Consider the following 21,517-nt stretch of genomic DNA (forward strand, 5'->3'; position numbering starts at 1 on the left):
CCCGCGAACTGTAGCAGCCAGTGTCATTGCAAGCACACCCCTCCATTCCTCCTCTTTCTGGAGTAATCTTTTCTCCCCTTTGTTCCCTTTGTTGTTTACCCCCGATCGCCCCAGCCCTCCAAAACCGGACTCATCTCAGGGTTGTTTGAGCAGATAGGCTGATCTTTTTCATGTTTCAAGTTCGATCCCCCCCCCCCCCCCCCCCGTCGTAACACGAACGCACGGCGAGCACGAGGATTCCTTTTTTTCGCACAGGATTTTGCTCATCTTTTTTTCTTTCTTTTTTTTTTTTAATCATCGCTACCATCATTTTTTATTTGTTGAAAATATGAGTAAACGTAACTTAGTCATATTTTACGCCACTAAATACTAGCGGAAATAAACGGCCAAGGATTGCCGATGAAGTCGAAATAGAAAAAAATAATGATGAAGTAGATGCGACTTCTAAATGTACACGGAAAAGTGTCAACGCTGCAACTTTCATCAAGTGGCAAAAGCAGTTTCCGTGGTTGGAAAGAAAGGGTGAAGACCTGATGGTATGTAAAGTCTGTAAAGATTTTGGAAAAAAAGAAGATACTGGATTCATCGATGGTTGTCCTACTGCAAGATTCAAAACAATAAGTAGTTTTCTTGTTGATTAGTTTAGGCGGTTCATTCGCTTTTTTTATTTTTATTATTATTTTTAAAGATATTTATTAAATTGCGCTTAATTGTTTTTCAAAACACATCATAAATGCAATTTTCAATACTGAACACGTTCTTCTCGGAATAATAGTTCCGGTGTTTGATATTGCAATCCTTTTGCATCTTGCCGATATTATAATACTTTTAAAATATAGAAGTTATTTTTACATATGCTACAATTAGGTTAGCTTTTTTCTTTTTTATTTTAATTTATAACATATTATTTTTTCAATACATGCGGACAATGAACACGTGCTTTGCGGGAAGTTTATTTTCGCTTTTGACCTTTCAATCCTTTTGAATCTTGTAAATATAATAATATTATTTGGCAATTGGACACATGCCACTTCAGATTAACTTGTTTTCTGTGTTTGTTTTTCTTTTTGATGAATAAATTTATTTTCGAAATCATTCCAACACTAAACTTTTACTTTGTGGAAAATTGCGTTATCGTGTTCGAGATTGCAATCCTTTTGCATCTTGTCAATGTTTTAATACTTTTAAAATCTAGAAGTTATTTTTACATATGCTACCTTTAGGTTAGCTTATTTGCTTTTTTATTTTAATTTATAATATATTATTTATTTCAAAACATGCGGACAATGAGCACGTGCTTTGTGAGAAATTTATTCTCGTTTTGGACCTTTCAATCCTTTTGCATCTTGTAAGTAAATATATTAATATTTTGACAATTAGTCGCATGACACTCAGATTAACTTATTTTCTGCGTTTGTTTTTCTTTTAAATGAATAAAAAATTTTCAAAATCATTCCAACACTAAACTTGTTTTTACTTAGTGGAAAATTGCGTATTGTGTTCGAGATTGCAATCCCTTTGCATCTTGTCAATGTTTTAATACTTTTAAAATATAGAATTTGTTTTTACATATGCTACCTTTAGGTTAGCTTATTTTCTTTTTTATTTTAATTTATAATATATTATTTTTTTCAAAACATGCGGACAATGAGCACGTTCTTTGCGGGAGTGTATTCTCACTTTTGACCTTTCAATCCTTTTGCATCATGTAAATATATTAATATTTTTTGACAATTAGTCGCATGCCACTTCAGATTAACTTATTTTCTGCATTTGTTTTTCTTTTTAATGAATAAATTTATTTTCAAAATCATTCCAACACTAAACTTTTACTTTGTGGAAAATTGCGTATCGTGTTCGAGATTGCAATCCTTTTGCATCTTGTCAATATTTTCAATACTTTTAAAATCTAGAATTTGTTTTTTTTTTTTCCTGTCACTAAATTAAGTTAATAGTAATTATGGTACTTGTATAAACTTAGCAGGTGATTTCAAAATGCATTATTTTAACGGCACCTAAGAAAAAAATATTGGTTGCCAACGGCACCTAAGTAGCTGATGCTAATTTCGACCTCTGTTTTCAGACCTTCATGTCAAAATGGATTGATTCTTTCCAAAACAGTCTCCTTGTTGAAACTAAAAATAATTGGCAGAAAAAATTACACTAAACAAAAAAAAAAAAAAAAGAGGCAAGAATCTATGGGGAGACACTTAGTCGATTCTCCAAAACCCTGACATTTTCCAGTCACAATTATTTTTTAAATAAAACTACTGAAAAAAATCTGAAAGAAATTATACTTACTCTTTGTTAGGAACTTATTAAGGGGAAAATAGAGGGAACTAACTTTAACTATGCTACACCCTCAAATGAGGGGGTCAAATTTTCATACAGCAAGAAGCTAACAAGCAACACCAGGAGAGTTACAAAATGAATTTCTTCATGAGTTATTTAAAATGTAACTACAGTAATAAAGAAATAACTGAAGCCTGAATCAAAAAGTATGCTCAGTATAATAATATAACGCTTAATATGCTTAATGCAATAAATCGCTTTGAATGAGAAAACAAAATTTATGTAAAACCTCTCAAAACGGACACCCCCAATTTATTAGAGTACAAGTCCCACATAGGTTTTTACATTCGTTTCAGTGAAAAATAAAATCAATTGCTACATTAAAACTTTCTTTAAGTTAGCTATGCACAGTATGGTAAAATTTACAAAAAGAAAAGTTACCTTCTCATTACCTGAGAACTGTTTTATGGTTCAGGAAATACAAACATAAAAAAAACAAAGAGGGAATCAGCAATATTAATAACGTATATTTTACTTTTAATTTAAAGCAACTGCGAAATTTATAGTAGCTTCACTTACCTACTCGAGCAACATTTAGATGAACAAATGTCTAACCAATAAATCTCTTTTTGGAACACTTCGTCTGAATAGCAACAAAAAATAGATAAATAGAATTATTCCACTGATCCATTTTTTATTTATCGTTTGCCAAATTTAACTTTCTTTTTTTTAAATCAATCTTATTTTCAAACTAATGTAATGGAAATAGATCCTTCAATTCTATGGAATGCCGGATGCTTTACCAACGCTTGAGAAATAACACTAGGAAAGTGATTGTTTTAGGACAAGAGTTTGACTTTTTTTACGACAGAAGTATGACTCTTTTTTTAGGACAGGAGTATGTCGAGTTCCATACAATTTGCTTGTTATGTAGGACCAGGATTATATTTAAGGTAAATAATGTTATTTTTCTATTCTAACCTCTTAATTCAACCACACACTATGAGTAGAGTTAAAATTTTTTGTTTATTTAAAACAGAAATATTGTCCAAATGAGTGACAGCAAAAATGTTTCATACTCTATTCTTGAACTTCAAAATTTTAATGAGAACAGCAGACAAATCATATTAACAAAATACTCAAGAAATCCAACAAAATGGTGATAATAAACAATTTTATAGTACAGCAGATTAAAAATTCCTTTTTTTATCTATAATAATTGAACTCATTCCTAGGACAGGAGAATGACATGAAAACCTGGGGACAAAGTTTAAAACGATGTATCTTCATGATTTAAATAATTAAATTTATTTAAAGAATGCTATTTTACACCTTTAAGTATGCTTAATTTTGTACTAAAAATTGAATTTGTGAAATGTTGATACAAAATTTTTAAATAACTTAAGTTCATTTGAAAAGCGAATGGGGACACGCCAAAAGTGTGACTTTCGAGTTATTCAAAAATGTTTGTAGAAAAAACTAAATGAGTTATTGCTTTAATAAGAGTAGAAACACATCAGATAAGTTATTTCTAACTATTAAAAAAGTGAAAACACTTTCTTTGTTAAACAATTTTTGTGTTAGGCTACGGGGACATAATATAGTTAGGATTTTGGAGAATCACCCACATATGGTTAGAGTATCAAACTTTAGAACTAAATGTCCTAAGTTTTTGAGGTATGTGTTCAATAAATTTGAAGGTCTAAAATTCCTGTGATGGGTCAGTTAGTAGTTATCATGGGTCAAAGTGACTGAAGAAAATTTCCCTCACCTTCATGCATATCCAAAGTGTGTCATGCTGCACCATTTTTCAATGATTAATCTAGCTATTTTAAATTTAAGCAATAATGATCATCTACTATGTGTACCTTACCAAATGGCAATCTTTCTTGTGCTATTATAAATTATGACAACAAAAAAGGAAAGTACCCCATGTTTAAAAAAATAGTGTATTTTACTAAATAAAAATAATATTTAAAACAATATGCCAGTGACACATGCTTTAACTAATCATAAGACATAGTACTAAACTATAAGTTAGAATTCAAGTAGATTGTTCTTACTTCCATATTTTTTAGCAGTTCATAGTAGGGCCAACTGCAAGAATATACCATGGGTCGGCCAGTCCTATTTAAAAATGTCCCCATTTTCACATAACCTTTATAAAACAAATGCATAGAACTTAAACACTTGTGAAACAACTCAAAATGATAAATATTGCTTTGAAAAGATACAAGAAAAAACATTCTTGGTATTGTTAAAACTCTTAGCTGGATATGAGAAAAATATCAGCGAAATGAGATTATTCAATTAATAAGAAAAAATTGCTATAAATACTAGAATACACTTCTGTAATTTCAATGCTACACTTCTCAACCGAACATAAAACAATAGAATTTAACAAATATGGAGCAAAAGAACTGTGCCAGTTGTCTGAGATCAATTTAACATACCTAAAGAACAGTGGTGCAACCAGAAGGGGGCCCACTGGGACTATGTTCTCCCTTCCCCCAGAATGCTGAGTAGATTATTTTTCAAAAATCATCTTTTTTTTTAATTTGATTGTAATGAAGAAAATAATAATGTTGGGGGAAAACTTTAGTTTACTTGTAAAAGAAATCTTTAAATTAAAAATGTTCAATAGTTATAGTGAATTGTTCCCACAAGTTGTCTCCCACCCCCTCCCTCCATCCTTTTTTTTTAAATCTTTTTTTACCTTTTATTTTTCCTTTCTCCAGTTTGTCTGAAAATAAGAGTCTCCAAAGCAGTCATTATGGAGCATTTTAAATTTTGTTTCCAAGCTTACATTTTACAAAATTTTCAGGAAAGATCCCCCCCCCCCCCCAAAAAAGGTCCTGGTTAGAGCAAATATTGTTTAAAATAGCGTTTTTGGAGCTTTTATTTTGAAAAATTGCAGGGGCCGTAACATTGTAAAATATAGTACCCAGTAGGGAAGAGTGTTGTAATTCGGGACACTTGTCATGTTCTAATTTTTAACGTCAATCATTTAAATCAAAAGTAAAATCTAAAAGTTACATTGAAATGCCCCAACATAGCTCCCTGAATATATATTTTTTTAAAATTCAGACTGTTTGAAAATAAAATATTGCCAGCCATTTAAAATAAGAGTTCCAAACTGTACCAAGGTGTAACATCCTATTGTGCCTTGGGGCACATCCTGTTGTACCATGGGACACTCTTCATGATTCAGGAAACAGCCATGCACTTGAACCAATTGCACCAAAAAAAAAAAATCCTTGATAATGAATTAAATTATGAATAATCATACATAATGATTTAATAAATTATTATCTAACATTAAATCTGTTTAAAAGACTACATCAGATTAGAACATTTTCCCATGTTCCTAAACATATTTCAATTATTGAGAACCAAGCATATGTTGTACCTTGGGACACGTCCTAAGGTATAATATGTTTGGCAGTGCCGAGGTACAATCATGACATGGTTTAAGAAAAACCAAAATGGTAGTCAATCTAGATGTACTATCATTATTTTCTCATAACCAAACTGTTTAAAGCACTTTTCTTTCCTAACAAAATAAAATTCAGTTGATTAGTTTTACTAATACAAAGACAGAAAATGAAATAAAAATGAAGAAAATATTTACTTTGGAGTCATGATTTTTTTTTCCACACAAAATCATCAATTTAACTCTTTTGATGCTGTGTAACTATGGCACCATATAGTGGTGAAGGTGACTATTCGAAATTACAAAAAAACATGACTGCAAAAAATAGATTCTCAGAAATTAGCAGTGGCCCTAGATACAACACTCTCTCCTATGGTACAAATATGGTCTCCATTTCAGAAAATAAACAGGCAAGGGAGCCTTCTTTTAGTATCATCAAAGATTGTCAAAAATTGGGTCGTTATTTCAAAAAATTGCAGAAGGGAAGAGGAATCTATTTCAATCTAATTTTCAAAAAATTAATCGTGGACAGTCCTTGAGCTCTATTTCTAACCCTAACATCAAAAAATAGTCTATAATGATCTTTTTTAGACTTCAATTGCTAAAAACTTCGGATGAGCCCCCCGGACCTTTCTTCCCCCTAAAATCTCCAAAGACTGTCTCAAAATGCATCTTTTTAAATCAAGTTTCAAAACTTTCTGAGGGAGAGACCCCCGTACGACTTTGCTTTAAGATAAGGGAAAAAAATAAGTACTCCCAGACTAGTTTTTAGTTGCGCCACTATTAAACAAAAAACTATTGCTGAAAGGTAATATTTTAGACAATCCTAACAAAAAAAAGAACTGAAAAGGTTTAATCAAATATCTTAGAAAACTATTTCAGAAATTAAATAATAAAATACTTCAAGATATGAAAAAATATTATTGAAGTACATCAAACCCTATCACCTAGTAATTCCAACAATAAACAGGTTTGGAGAAAGATTTTTAAAAAAATAATGAATGATAAAATCACTAAGTAGTAACACGTATGGAATTTTCGTTAAGATGCCCAATGTTTCTTTCTAAAATTTGATGATTCAGGACCCGTCAATTTTTGGTTAAAAGATTCATGTGGAAGAAGAGCCCATTCATGCACTTAAAATGTATGTATAAAATTACCATGCACATATTTTTAATTGAAGTTCATTAACTTCAGTATATTTTTTTTTAACTTATTTTACTCATTGAATAAACTTTTGTGGGAGTCTTTAACTGCAGCAGGTAATTATTTATATGATTTTTGTTCATAATTTATCCAAGGAAAGTTAGTTAATTAAAAGGGTCTATTGGCCACTAACGACTGACTAATAATATGCTTTTCAAAGCTGGTCACAACACACGTGAAACTTATGCAAACTTTAAAAAACAAAATTTGCTTTGTCAAGAGCTAGAGTTTATATCACACTAAAACAACAAACTAATGTAATTCTCACATGCATTTTTTTTCTTATGTTTTAAAACAATTACATAATTCTAGGGAAGGTATACAGAAAAAAGAGAAACATCAGAAAAAAAAAATTCTGTGGCCTTTTTTGAAGTGATTAATAGTTTTGTCAATAAAATTCTATGAGTCATTTCAATTCTGTCAGCAACTTTTTTTTTTTTTTTGGTTTTTTTTTACTTCCTGAAACTTCAATGAATTTTGGAATGACCCAATTTTTAACCAACTTCGAAAAAGAAGTGGTTAATTTTTCTCTCAGAAATTTTGCAGAGCTAACGGACGAAAAGTGAAGTTTTAAGCTTTCTTTGGCTTTTTAAAGAGATCATGACACCCTTTTGGCACCACGCTTGGGCTCTATCAATACACTTCAATTTGCCACTCGAAGCAAGGGTCCTACCTGGTTTACCCCAGGCCCAGCAGTGGTCAGACGCAAGGTATTTTGGAATGTTTTTGTGTAAAGATTTCCCTGGCAGTGATAATTCACATTTTTTGGTCATTTACTGAACAGTTTTTGATAGCGTGGTTTAGTTGGGACATCAATTACACAGTCATCTGAGGCAAAACCCTCAGAATCATTTAGGATTTTGGAAAAGGAGCGTTCTTCTAGTTTCCGCTTCATGGATCCGCCCTCCCCCCCCCCCCCATAAGAAAAACCCATTGTTGCAAAATGTTGTTACCATATAACAGTAATATTAATAGTGATTATTATGAGAATGTTGAATGAAGGCTTCTCTGAAGCATGCTTCAAGTTTATTCCCCATCGTTGCTCTATAGTGGGGGCAAACTTTACCTGGAAGCGAGGAGAATCACCTATGCCAATAATAGATATTGAGGCTAAGTAAGGAGATGTGAGATTGCGTCTCAAGCAACTTGTATGTTGTGAAACATAAATTGGTTTGGGAAACCTTTTATATTTCAATGGTTATAATTACATTAGCAGCAGGGCCGATCCTAACAGGTGTGCAGAGTGTGCACCGCACAAGGGCGGCCAAAGCAAGGGGCGGCCGCAGGCCGCATCGTATAGTACTTTTAATCAAGCAAAATTCCTCAAGAATTTCTCAAGATAACATAATAAGTTGAATAATTATGCAGAATTTTAAATTTTCAATTATCAAAGTGCCAATTTTCCAACAGCATAGCATAATAAGAAAAATGGAATGTTAGAGCACATTGTGTTGCTCCATTATCCATTAATATCATCTCTTTACTCATATGCTTCATTTGGTTGCATAATTTGTGACAGAACTGGTAATCAGGCATGGATACAGGGGAGGGGCTTTAATGCTATCCCCAGTCTCCCAAGCTGTTATTGACCCATAACAATGAAGACATATTTGATGTTAAAAAAAATATATATATGCTGATAGAATACTCTCGCAAGTATTTCAAACAACAAATTCTGTGTTCAGCAGTCGTGGATGCGTGGAGACTGGAGAGACAATGGAAAATTGCGACTCCCCTGAGAGTCAAACATATATAATTAACGAACTAAAATTTTTAATTTTCCCCCTTTACAGCATTTTTTTCCTAATTAAAATCACAAATGAACTGCCCAGTTTCAGATCAGGTAGGAGGACAGGGCTCTTGCCCCGGATTACAAATTTTAAGTGTAGCTCCAAAACGAAGATCCAAAAGGATGCCTTGACGAGACTAACGAAGGCTTCAAACTGCGTTTTTAGGACTTTAATTCCGGAAAATTTCGCTGTTTGAACCACCGATTTTAAGGATCTAATTAAGTCTCTTATTCACCCTTTCTACCTTAATGTAATCAAACATAACCTAAAAATGGTGGTTCCAAAATGTCTTTTCTGGGAACAGCCCTTCCTAACGTCATCAAAAATTGCTCAATGGTATTTTTTGAATTTCTTTTTTGAAATTTTTACGGTAGAGGACCCTGAAATTCATTCCCTAAGATTACTACCAAAGATGGTCTGAATTAGCGTCTCTAGAGAGGCCCCCAATCCTACCCCCTCTCACTTAACGTATTAAAAAACAAACTAAAATTGAGTTTTTCAATCATCAGTTTCGAAGAACATTGGGGGAAATACCGCGGATCCCCCTTTTCTCCAACGTAATCACTATAGCTCAAACTTTCGTTTTTAGGTGGTTCCGTGAAGTCACCAAACCCTTCCTGCCTAAACTGGCCTGAAATTGACTCCAGTTTCAGAAAACAGTTCTTGAGGGCACACTGAATCCCCAACCGCTCTTTGTCCCATCGTTATCAAACAATGCCTATAATACGATTTTGGGACTTCCATTTCTAAAACATTCCGGATGGCTTACGTAAATTTTCACGGCGCTAGGGCATCTGGCATTCCCCATCAATTGGAGACACGTCTTTAGTTGTATTTTTCAGATATTAATATCGAAAAATATTCAGAAAGATCCGCTGAAGCTTCTCGGTTTCCTGAACGTCACCAAAGATAGCACAAAATTGCGCTTTTTAGAGCCCCAAAACCCTTTCTTCACAAAAATAGCCTAAAATTGATTTTAATTCCGAAAAATATTTCTCTCAGTTCGGAATATTTTCTCGTTTCCCCTATCGTGTCCAAATCTAGCGAAAAATGTGTTTTTAAAACAATAATGCCGATAAATTACCAGAGGAAAGATGCCAGACTCCCTACCGTCACCAAAGACAGCCTAAATTAGAGTTTTAAACTTCCATTTTGAAAACTTTCGATAGGAGACGACCGAATCTCCCTCCCTCCAGCAACGTCAACAAAGATAACCCAAAATTGCTTGTTTAAAACTTCCGTTTCAGAAAATTTTCCGGAAGAGCGCCGATCCTTTCTAAACTAAGGTTACAAAAATAGCTGCAATTTGACATCAATTTTGAAAGAATTTTAGGAAAGAACTCCAACAGTACTTTTCCCTCAAATCTCGAAAAATTTCCTAAAATTACAATTTTTGACTCCAATATTGAAAATTTCTCCATGGACCTTGAATGTTCCCGACTCTTTTTTCCTTGCAACTTGCAACCAAAGATTAATTACAGCTATTTTTCATACGCTAATTTCGAATATATTCTGGGGGCAACCCCCCCCTTCCCCTCCCCGTTTCTCCCTCCTCCGTCTTTCCTCTGATGTCACCAAAGACAGGCAATAAAATGCGTTTTTACGATTAGTAAATTTTTTGTACCTATTACTTTCTTCAAAGATATAAATTGTACCTAAGGAGCTTTTTCAAACTTTTTACATAAATTCATTCTTCTTGTTTTTATTTTTTAAATTAGAACTTGATACAGAAATTTGAAGAAAGATTTATACGGACGTTATAGTTAAAACATGCAAATTGCTCTTCAGGGGCGGCACATTAGGTCTTTGCACACGGGCGGCCGACACCCAAGGATCGGCCCTGATTAGCAGACAAATGAATACCAGAGAGGAACAAGGAAAAATTTTTAGTGCCAATCGCTTAAAGTTTAAGGTGTGTTTATAGTTCTTTTTAATATATGGAGCATTTTAATGAAAAAATATGGTGAAGTTTCAAGAAGGTAACTTCGTACTATTTCTGAAATACATTTGCATTAAAAAGAATGAAATAAAATAATTTTGAAAAAAAAAATAGAGGCAACTTCAAAACTGCTCTAAAAAGTGAAAAATAATTTTATTCTTTGAACACCATCAATAATACTTTTAAACATAATTTTTGAAGTTGGTGCAAAAACTAGATAAAATCATTAGTAGCCATAATTGAACTATAATAACTAGTACAACTATAAATTTAACAGAGCCCAGTTTCTTCAATACCACTGCATATATTATGCATTGGTTACAGCATATTTGAGTAACGGTATACATGTTTTGCTCCTAATTTAGGATGACTTTCTTAAAAACTATGAACGAAATATGGTTACACATGATTTTACTTTTTTTGCGTAAACTTCAAAATTTACCTTTAAAAGTATTATCGATGATGTTCAAAGAATAAAATTGTTTTTCACTTTTTAAAGCAGTTTTGAAGTCGCTTTTTTTTTTTTCAAAATTATTTTATTTAATTGCGGTTATACTGTATACGAAACTGAAATAAATTGAGGATGAGATATCCCTTGTTATTTCTCACTATAGTGAATAAATACCTGCTCACTGCCATTAATTATAGGAAATGTGCAATGAGCTTTCTGAAAACATAATGTAGCAGTAGAATTTTTTTTTATATAAATTTAAGCTCTAGTAGGTATCATAAAAATGTAGTTTATTATAAAAATGTAGTTTATTATTTGTTGCAAATACACTACACAATGCATTTAAGGGTTAATAAAGTAGAGCTTAAAGTTTTACTAAAAAATAGCCTTAAACTATAAAGTAAACAGTAATGTAAAATGTTTCGTATGATAAAACTACTTTTTGAACATTATCAATGTAATTTTAAAAAATACCTTTCTTCATTTGACTTGGGGGAGTATAACAACCATCAAATTTAACCATATCAACTTCCCACTCAGCAAATTTTTTTGCATCTTGTTCCATATGACCTACAGAGCCAGGAAAACCCATGCAAGTTTTAGTTCCAAAGCTCTGATAAATTCCCAGTTTTAGTTCACGGACATGCATCTATCAAAAGATTTTAAAAAATCATTAGAAAATGAAGTATTAGCCTATAAACAACTAATAACAAAAGTTTACAAACACAATGCAGTTAGATAATATTACAGTCGTCCCTTGCTATTTCTCGCTTCAACAATTGTGGCTTTGTTTTTTGTGGCTTTTTCCCCTTTCAAATTTTTTTTTTTTGGCATTCTAATGGTCTCGGGTTAACTCTTTCCTCTATCAAACAAACATAAAAAAATGATTTTAAATAAGACAAGTTCTTCTCAGGGACTATAGTAGAGTCATTTGAGGGGGGGTTGTGGATTTATAAAAATACTGCAGAAAGTGTCAAGTATCGCTACCTGCTTTCAACCGTTAAACCTTACTAGGGAATGTATATCACTATTATTGTAAGAGGATAAATGTATTTGTAAATAGTAGTCAACATCTTCCTTTTCAAACAGCAAGCATTACCTTCACTAGGGAAATAATGTAGATGCCAGATGACGGTAATACTTTCAGTCATTTGTACTTAATTCATTTAAATAAAAAAAAACAAAGGTGGGCTTGATTATAGGTTTTTTTCAAAAAAAAAAAAAAAAAAAAAACTATTAGGTTCAATCTGTCCAACCCTGTTGGGAACCCGTTATATACTACTGAAATGACAAGGGGATCTTTAGCATATTTGTTAAATGATAGGCTAGCTACAGTTTCAATGTTGGCCAGTCTTGATTTTCTACTTCTGTAGCAACTTTTTAATGTATTCCCATTAACTGTCTCCATACAGTACAAATCAAGATGTAATTTGCAGAGATATAATTATCCTGACTTTGACAAAGATGCACGCATTGGCTTTTCGGGCTGCAGTAAGGTGCCTAAATTCTGCTCTTAAATGATTGGCTCCTTAATTCTCCTTACGTGATGAAGAAACATTTTGTAAATCATCTCTTCTGCTTAGGGTTAGTTATAAACTAGACGTTCAATGTGTAAATTTTTTTCATGAGTAAAAAGAACATTCATGAAGGAAAGGAAGCAAAGTTTTCCTTTCTCATCAATAAAATAAATGGAATATATATTACTGCAAGAAAAGCATATTTACCACCCCTACAAATTACTAACATGGACAACTTTTAAATTTCTAAAACTTAAAACCTGTAAATAAAAGTTTATCAAAGACAAATTACATGTATAGTTTAATTAACTTCAGTAGCAAATTAATATATCAATGATCAAATTATTAATCAGTTAAATTTTTCAACAAAGGGGAAAAAAAACTATTTTGAGAAACAGTGCGACAAACAGTTTAAAATATCATCCAGAAACTAATTTAGAAGCAAACCTTGTGGGCTATAAGACAAAAACCTTCAAATAAAATTTGTATTTTTGAAAGAAATGCTTATATTTCCGTGGGTATAAAAGATACTTTTACAAAAATATTAAAATAAATTCTACAGTTTTTACAGTGCCTGAAAAAAAATCTTTACATTTGGTTGGCAATTATTGTCATGATTTTACTTGGCATGCTTTCAAGTGATTTGGCCAAATACTGAATATTTGGTCACAATCTGGCCCTTAATGTAAATGGAAAAAAGAAAAATTGTAACAAATAAATTTTCAAAAAACACACAAAAGTTTTAAGAACATAAATTAACTATATGAAAACTCCATCAGCAATAAATAACACTATATAAAGAAACAAATTTGTCGCAACAATAACCGAAGTCATTGTTGAAAGAAAAATCATAGAACAGCACAAGGATATTGTTTTTAAAGATTAATTGCGAGAAAAAACCAAAGCAAGCACAAAGGGTAGCAAAGAAACAAAGGCACATAAAAAAAAATCTCTTTCCAAAATGTTAATAAACAACAAATTTTAAAAAATATTCAAGAAGTATTTAGTATTTATAATGTAGGGAGATTCAAAACCAGACTTTAAAACAGGGTGCAGAAATAATGTGGTGTGAATATGGAGAAAATCTTACACTGGTGATAACTGACCTCTAGGGAACACATATACACAGCCAGAGTATTGTTCTTTTACCATTAAATTAAGCAGGCAGTGCCGGAAAACTGGCCCATAAATTCACTCCCCTCCCCCCATTATACCATTTTCATATTTCTGCACGTTTACAGCTGTCCCAGAGATTCTTATGATGAGATTCGCATTCAAGTATATGGGAGTTCAATAGGAAATGTCTTTCAAGAAAGAAAATGAATTAGAAACAAGTTAAATTCCACAATCATGAGAGGAGGGGATAGAATTGGTCTCCAGCTCATAAGGTTGGAGTTTAGTTCATGTAGTCCTATGTTAATCCTTGTTTTCGTTTTTTAACTTTGCCCAAAGGTTTGTACAAACAATGTTGAATCTCCCTGGCACAGATTATTATTTTCTGCACTTTCAAGTCTCACTCAGAATTATGACAAGTAGCAACAATATAAGATTTGATTTATTAAGATATCAAATAAACAGAAAATGGATTTGAAAATATTACTTACAATAGAACCAGAATAAAAAAATTTTTTTTTCCATCATCAGTTTTACCAAAATCTGAGAAATTATTTTCCACCTTCTTTCTTCCCCTTTCCTATCTAACATGAGTGCTGCTATTGTTGAAAGAAACAGGAATTACAGCACTCTAGCTCAACATGCATACCACCACCAATGGCTGCCATTATGATAGTACATTGATTTCAATTCCAAAATTAAATATCCACTAGTCCTGTTTCAGGAAAATAAAATTATCTTACAATTTTGCAAACGTACAAGGTGCAGCTATTAATTTCCAGGACCAACGTAACTGTAAGAGAACTAAAAGCCGGAAGATGGCGGTAATAATTACATATTGAAGAGCGTTTTCTTACAAATGTGCAGTGCAATCGGCACCATTCTGAAGTAAGTGATTCTCGTGGAAAGGCGCATTGAAACGTAGCTCTTCAATTCCACTTGTCACCATAACGCAAACTCTTTCAATTGCTTCCAGTGTGCGTACGGACTGCGGCTGACCTGTTGTGTGAATCATTATCCACGCTTTCGCGCCCCTCCCGAAAGTGCGTGAACCATTCAAAAGTTTTTGAGAGGGATAACGCTTCCTCGCCGTAAACTTGTTCTAACATTTCTTAAGTTTCTACAGCTGTCTTGCCCCATTTGGAGCAAAATTTAATGTTAATTCTTTGCTCCATTTTCACTTCAATGACAGAAATTTGAGAGCTACATTTTTATGCGCTTTTCCAGAAGAACCACTTACTTTAGAATGGCGCCAATTGCACTGCACATGCGCAAGAAAACGCTCTTTAATATGCAATCATAAACGCCATCTTCCAGCTTCTCGTTATCCTATAGTTACGTCAGTCCTGGAAATTAATAGCCGGACCTTGTATAACAAATATTTAAGATTAAAATAATGAAACATTACATACATAGTTGGAAAGAAACTTAATTCCTCTTCGAAATCTTTCAGGATCAGGTACCATATCACCATGCACATTTCTATACTTTGCCATCCAACAATCATCTATATTTACATATTTATATCCAGCATCTCTATAGCCATCCTCTACAAGTCTATTTGCCATTTCCATAAAAAGGTTTTCACTAAAAAGGAGAAGCACTTTAGTTACAATCATATCGCTAAATGTACATTCTACCATCAGTTACTTTCTTTTGAAGAGAATTATGCTTAGCTGTTATCATAAAAAACTTATACAAAGAAAAGATCAGCAATAACTAAGTTATGATAATTTACTCTCTAACAAAGTTTGATATTAAAGTTCATATCTATAAAATGTGCACATGAATTAGGTTTAGATCTGACCAATTGAGGATTTATTGCTAAATTTTTCTTAAAAGAGTCCCTAATTTTTGTAATTTTTAAATTAATTATCTTAAATTACCCCCCTCCCCCAACTAATTTCATAAAACTCATCAAACTTTCTTGGGAAACTAAAAAAGAATTTATACAGTAGTCACTTGCCACTTTGCGCTTTAACTTTCACAGCTTCATTCCAGTGGGGTTTTTCCCCCTATATATAATTAGTCTTTTTTTGTGTGTTCTTCAAAAGAGAGCTAATCTTATCTCTTTTGTCAAAAATATGGTTTTAGAGTAAGCTAAGCTCTTCTGAGGGGCCTTAGTATTACAGCCATGATTTATATGAATTATTGTTTGTTCTAAAAAGCTTTGATTCTATAAAGCAACTTGTTGAATAAAGTTGGATTTTGTTCTGTATTCGAGGATTTGATTCATTAAAGTTTTTGATTCAAATAAGCACTGATTCAATCAACTGGCGTCCACTGAACTAGTTTAGAAAAATGTGTTACAAAATCTCTGAAGAAAAAGAAAGTTATCTGATTTCAACTACTAACTGGTATTTCACAATTTTTTTTTTTTTTTTTTGCATTTTGTATTATTGGTAGAGGATAGGTATATTTGTGTAAATGGTATTCAACAACTTGCTTTTTAAACCATATTATCTTCAACAAAGAAAAAATATAGAGGAGAAGCGGGGGAGATACTGTCACTTTTAATTTGCACTTATTTCATCATCAAACAAGGTGCTGTAGGTTAGAAGTTGTAAGAACTGTGCATGTATATTATCACCCAAAAATAACAATGTGATATTTATCAGTAACTTGCAGTCTTTGCCACCAATTTAATTTGGAGGGGCATTAAATTAACTGTTAACAATCCACTGAAGGCCTAGAAAAGGGAAAATAACCTTCCTTCCATAAGCTTCTTTGCACAAACATTTATAGCAAGGAGAGAGACTTAGGAGAAGGAAGGTTCCCCTAAATTAGTTTTTAAATCATTAAACGTAATCTTTTTTTTTCTGGGTTATTTTTTCAAATTTTTTAGAACCCAAACACATTTTCAGATTCGGAGCTCATACGAGTAAGGTTGATGCTCTGGTTTTACACAGGAAAATAAGGGAAGAGCATTTAAAAATAAACCAGAAAAAAAGGTCGTTTTGATGACTTTTCAAAAATTTTGGGGACAGGGATACCCCATGAGTCTTCCAACTTGTTACTAATATTCATGCTTTGGAACTTTTCACCTCTTTAGTTCCCCAGGAAAATGTTACAAGATAAGTCACTTTGAATGAAAATAATGAAAATGTCGAAAACTGATTAAAAAAATATATAAAAAAAAAGTGGGCGCTATTTACAAAGCGATGGGTGATAAGAGAAAATGGTGGTCATATTTGGATTCAGGAAAACATTTTACACGAGAACCAATCGATATAGTATCAGAAATATTTTTTATGCCTCTGAATGCAATTGATTTGTTCATAATGAAAACTGAAACTAAAAAAAAAATCCTTAATTTTGAGTTCTATGCTCGAGACTTAAAAATATTCCATAAGAGCAAAAGTTTTTCTACAACAACGTTTGACTTCATTGCAAACATCAGTCAAAATTTTCGAAAAATTCAAAATGTTTTCAAATAGTTAATTTTGAAAAATGTATATAGGAAAAAGGACATTTTTGTTGAAAATTGTAAACTTTAGACCTCGTGCGGTATATAACTAAATATTTTTTTATTTGAAGAAAAAATTTTGTGGTATATGTGGGTCTGTAAGAGCTACCTTTTTTATCAACTTGACATATTGATTTTCCAAAAAAAGTGTTCTTCAATACACCCTACTATAAACAGCTAGGATCAAGCTGTGTGTCAAAACTTCAGGCATGAACTTTTTTATGTGGAAATACACAAAATTAGTTAAAAATGGTCAAATAATATTTGTTTTTCTCTCTCGTTTTTAGGATCTGTAACTTTTTTGATCTATCTTGCCTTCAAAGCAGTAAATTTGCCACAAGGATTCTCTCAGTATAATTTATGTAAGTTTTATATACTCACCAAATTATTCTTGTTACTAACGTAAATCTGCATGTATCTGAATAAGTACTTCTCCCCCCCCCCCTACACCTAAATGAAAATTTCTGGCAATGTCTTCCAACTGTTCTTAGATTAATTCTCACTAGAAGATGTAAACATTTTAAACACAATTTTATGATTTTAATAAAGAATAAAGTTTTTAAAATATTCTTCTTGGAAACTAGCTAAACTTCACCAAACCAGGAATAAAAATTATGTACAGTATGTGTTCTGTAAAAGATAACCATTAAGCTAAAAAATACATAATGTTTTTGAAAATTATTCTCAAAATAAAAATAAAGCTGATTACGACAATGAATGCCAGATAAAATTTACCAAAGTAAAAATTTTCGCTCAAATATTACCTAATGCAGTTATGTGGATCATGCCGGCAATTTATATTACATTTAAATCTTTCCCAGGAAAGCCAGCCCATCGGCGGGGTTCGAGCAAGACCATTTTCTAAGCAAATAGCAAATTTGGTAAGTATATAAATGCCTAAAAAAAGAAGGAACTGTTTAATAGCCCTTGACATAGCTATTCCTTAACAATACTCTACGAAATACACGTTATTACACCGCTTCACAACATGTTGACAGTTTCGTATTTGTTGTTGTTGTTGTTGATCAGCGCAGAAGCAGAAGTGTCAGTGAACTAGAGTTTTTTGAGAGAATGGAATAAAGGGAGACAGAACTAGCGGCGAGATAGAGCAAGAATCAGAACCGTAAAGTTAACTCACAGCTTTTCTATGCAGCCTATTTCAGGGGTTCTCAAGCCCTTTGAGGAACTAGAATTTTCTCACAACACCCATCTCTATCTATTATAAGATTAAATAATAAATACCAAGCGTCACAGGAAAAGGTGACCAAACTTATCATTGCTGAAATGGGAACGTGTCCTCAACTGAAAAATGGTGAAGTGCGGACAAAAGCAAAAAGAATAATTAAAACTTACAATGAAAATTAAAACAATTTAATGCTAAGAATAATGAGAAGTCAAGTCCAACAGCATTCAATTCATTCAAATTTATTGTAAAAAGATCGGCAAGTAATTGAGACTAGAGTCCCTACATGAAAACGTAGGGACTCTAGTTGAGACTTTCTACTTCAGTGAAAGTGCAGACTCATCTTTCTACTAACCAAAGACGTCTTTTGAAAGTTTTATCTGAGAAAGAAGTATTTTGATGAAAAGAAGAATCAATCGTTTTCTTAGAAATTTATCACTTCGCTCAAGAACATAACCAAGAGTTGGGTCCGTCCAGGAGATCCGCCACCCTCAACAGATCATAGTCCCTCTTCTCCAATGATAGCCCCAAATTCCTGCGACACCCTGGGTGATTTGTTTTGGCGAGGCCCGAATTTTATAAAAAGAAAATATTACTACCAACGGTAAGAAAATGCAAGTTCTCTGAGTAATGAATATCAGAATAATTTAATCATATTTATTTTATTTAATCATTTATTTATACAGAAGCTAAACAGCATCACAAGGAAGAACTGTGTACAAAGCGCCTTGCCTTCGGACACAAGCAGGAAAGAATTATAGCACAAGAGAAGGAAATAACACCCAGGACACCTTGCGGGAATCGAACCCATGACCTCTGTGTTCAAAGCTTCAACCACACAGCCACGGAGGCCCCCGATGTGTATCATCCAAGTTAATAAATCAAAACTTTTGTAGACATAAATCCTAAATACTCATTATTGTACCAGTTTCTCAGAGAAGTCAATACCGTTTAGTTCGAGGGGGGAAAATGGTTTTAAAACATTGACTTTTTAAACTTCGTTATATTCGACCTCTGGGTTCAAAGCATCAACCACAGAGCCACGGAGGCCCCGATGTGTATCATCCAAGTTAATAAATCAAAACTTTTGTAGACATAAATCCTACATACTCATTATTGTACCAGTTTCTCAGAGAAGACAATACCGTTTAGTTCGAGGGGGGAAAAATAGTTTTAAAACATTGACTTTTTAAACTTCGTTATATACTTTTTTGTGATGATTTGATAATTATTATATGTACTTCATTAAATTTTACAAAATCAGAAAGTATCCAAAAATGGACTATATTCTAAAGGCTTTGGCGAGACATGTATAAATTACTGAAATTGTGATACATTTGCTATTTTGAATAGCTGTTTTACCAGTAGTCAATAATGGTCTTCTCACAATATTGTTCTTTTTTAAGAAAAATAGACTAACATTATTTTTGAAAACGGTGCTAAAGGTTTAAGATTTGATATTCAGGTATTGTCAGGTTCTGTTTTTGTCGTATCATAGTTATTAATCACTAAGATGATCAGGGCCGTATCCAGAGGAGGGGCCTGACGGGCCCGGCCCCCCCCCCCCCCGAAACCCGAAATGTTTTGTACCGTAAAACAGAAGAAGGTTTTTTCTTTTTTTTTTTTTTTAATTCCTATTGTCAGAAAAGGAAAATGACAAAGTTTTCTTTTATTCTTAGTTTTGCTACTATTCAAAATTTATAATATTTTGAAGAAATACAGAAAAAACAGTTCTAGTTCTCATTAGCTGCAAGGCACACTTGAAATTTAGACCTTTAATTAGGATTTCCTGCTCTCTTTCCCAATTCAATTCAGGGCAGTCCAGGGTTAAGTCAGGCCCTTTGTCAGTTCGGTAGACTTTACAAGTCTACCAAACTGACTTCTGTGCAGTTCCTCCTCCAGGGGCGTGCGCAGAAATTTTGGCGCTGTCACAAATGCTTTTTTTGGGCCCCCTCCATATTGTTTACCCATATTTTCAACCCTAGGTTTAAAAATATTGGGCCCCATTTAAGCTCGGACCCGGGCCAACAGGTGTCTCTTCTCCCCTCTGTGCACGATCCTGCCCCCCGCTCCTAAAACTCTTATAAAACTTACACTGAACTGATTTCGAGCCGGGGACTCCCCAAAGGCTGGGTGCCTACTTTCCGATTAGGCGAGTATCTTGTTACCAAGATGTGCCAAATTCAGCTCCTTGAAACATCCTGAGTAAAAAATGCAAAAATCACGATTCTCGCGTTTTTGTAGCATAATTTTCAAGATCATTTTTGTGACTAATATGTTTCTTGTCTTGCATTTATTTAATGCCGAATTCAGTATCATGGAAGTTCTTTTGTTATTGCTTGTTTTTTTTTTCTTACTTCTACTGCATACTGTTAATACCTTTAGTATGAGAAAAAAAAATAACACTTACTCTACTCTCTTTCATTTTCTGCACTACTTGTGATTGAAAAAAAAAAGTTTGTTTCGAGAAATATTTCGTTGCATTTTTTTATTTTTTATTTTTAACTTAAAACGGGTGTGTCTTACAAAGTTATAATCATTTTGTAAGACTGTCCAATCAACTTCTGGAAAGTGTAAATAAAGAGCTTCAAATAATTTCAACTGTTCGAGAGTCTTTGAAAATTATTTAAGTTTTTGAAATTCCTTGAAAAGGTCTTCAATTTTGTATCTTATCAAGAAAATAAAGTATGAATTGTCCAAATGGCAAGAATATTACTCTTCCATTCTTATTTTCTGAATGTCTACACCATTTCTTTTAAACTATTTTGTACAATTTTCAAACTGTAGGGCATTTAATGAAAAAAGAAAAAAATGGGGGTAGGGGGAGTGATTAAAAACAAACTTCACTAAAAGCCGATATCAGCAGATGACGAAGTGCTTCTCTTTTCTCCTCTCTCATTTTTCCTCTCTGTGCATTAAGTTCCATGATTTGTCGAGCAAGCAATTTTTATTTTGTTTGATCTTGATTTGCAAAAGAATGTATAACTTTTAAAAGACTTTGTTTACATATTTTTTTTTCCATATTTTTGTAGTCTCAATTACCTAATATAAGGCCTCAAAATACAGATTTTTTTTTTTCGAAAATTTCTCGGGGTAAAAATCCCCGGACCCCCTGAAATTATGGATC

The 21,517-nt window shown here is 32.7% G+C and overlaps 1 protein-coding gene across 1 annotated transcript in view; it reads right to left on the reverse strand.

Moving 5' to 3' along the window:
* The window catches only part of LOC129231582 (alpha-N-acetylgalactosaminidase-like), a 30,914-nt gene extending 12,711 nt beyond the window's left edge, over positions 1 to 18,203 (reverse strand). Inside the window, exons 1-4 of the mRNA XM_054865940.1 lie at positions 17,972 to 18,203; positions 15,154 to 15,328; positions 11,586 to 11,760; positions 4,356 to 4,450 (exon numbers count right to left, since the gene is read on the reverse strand). Of these exons, the coding sequence (XP_054721915.1) occupies positions 4,356 to 4,450; positions 11,586 to 11,760; positions 15,154 to 15,328; positions 17,972 to 18,141 (615 nt within the window). The 5' untranslated portion in view covers positions 18,142 to 18,203. The remainder of the gene's footprint in view (positions 1 to 4,355; positions 4,451 to 11,585; positions 11,761 to 15,153; positions 15,329 to 17,971) is intronic.
* Between the last annotated feature and the right edge of the window lie 3,314 nt (positions 18,204 to 21,517).

This window comes from Uloborus diversus, chromosome 10 (genome assembly GCF_026930045.1).
Source record: "Uloborus diversus isolate 005 chromosome 10, Udiv.v.3.1, whole genome shotgun sequence".
Lineage (NCBI taxonomy): Eukaryota > Metazoa > Arthropoda > Arachnida > Araneae > Uloboridae > Uloborus > Uloborus diversus.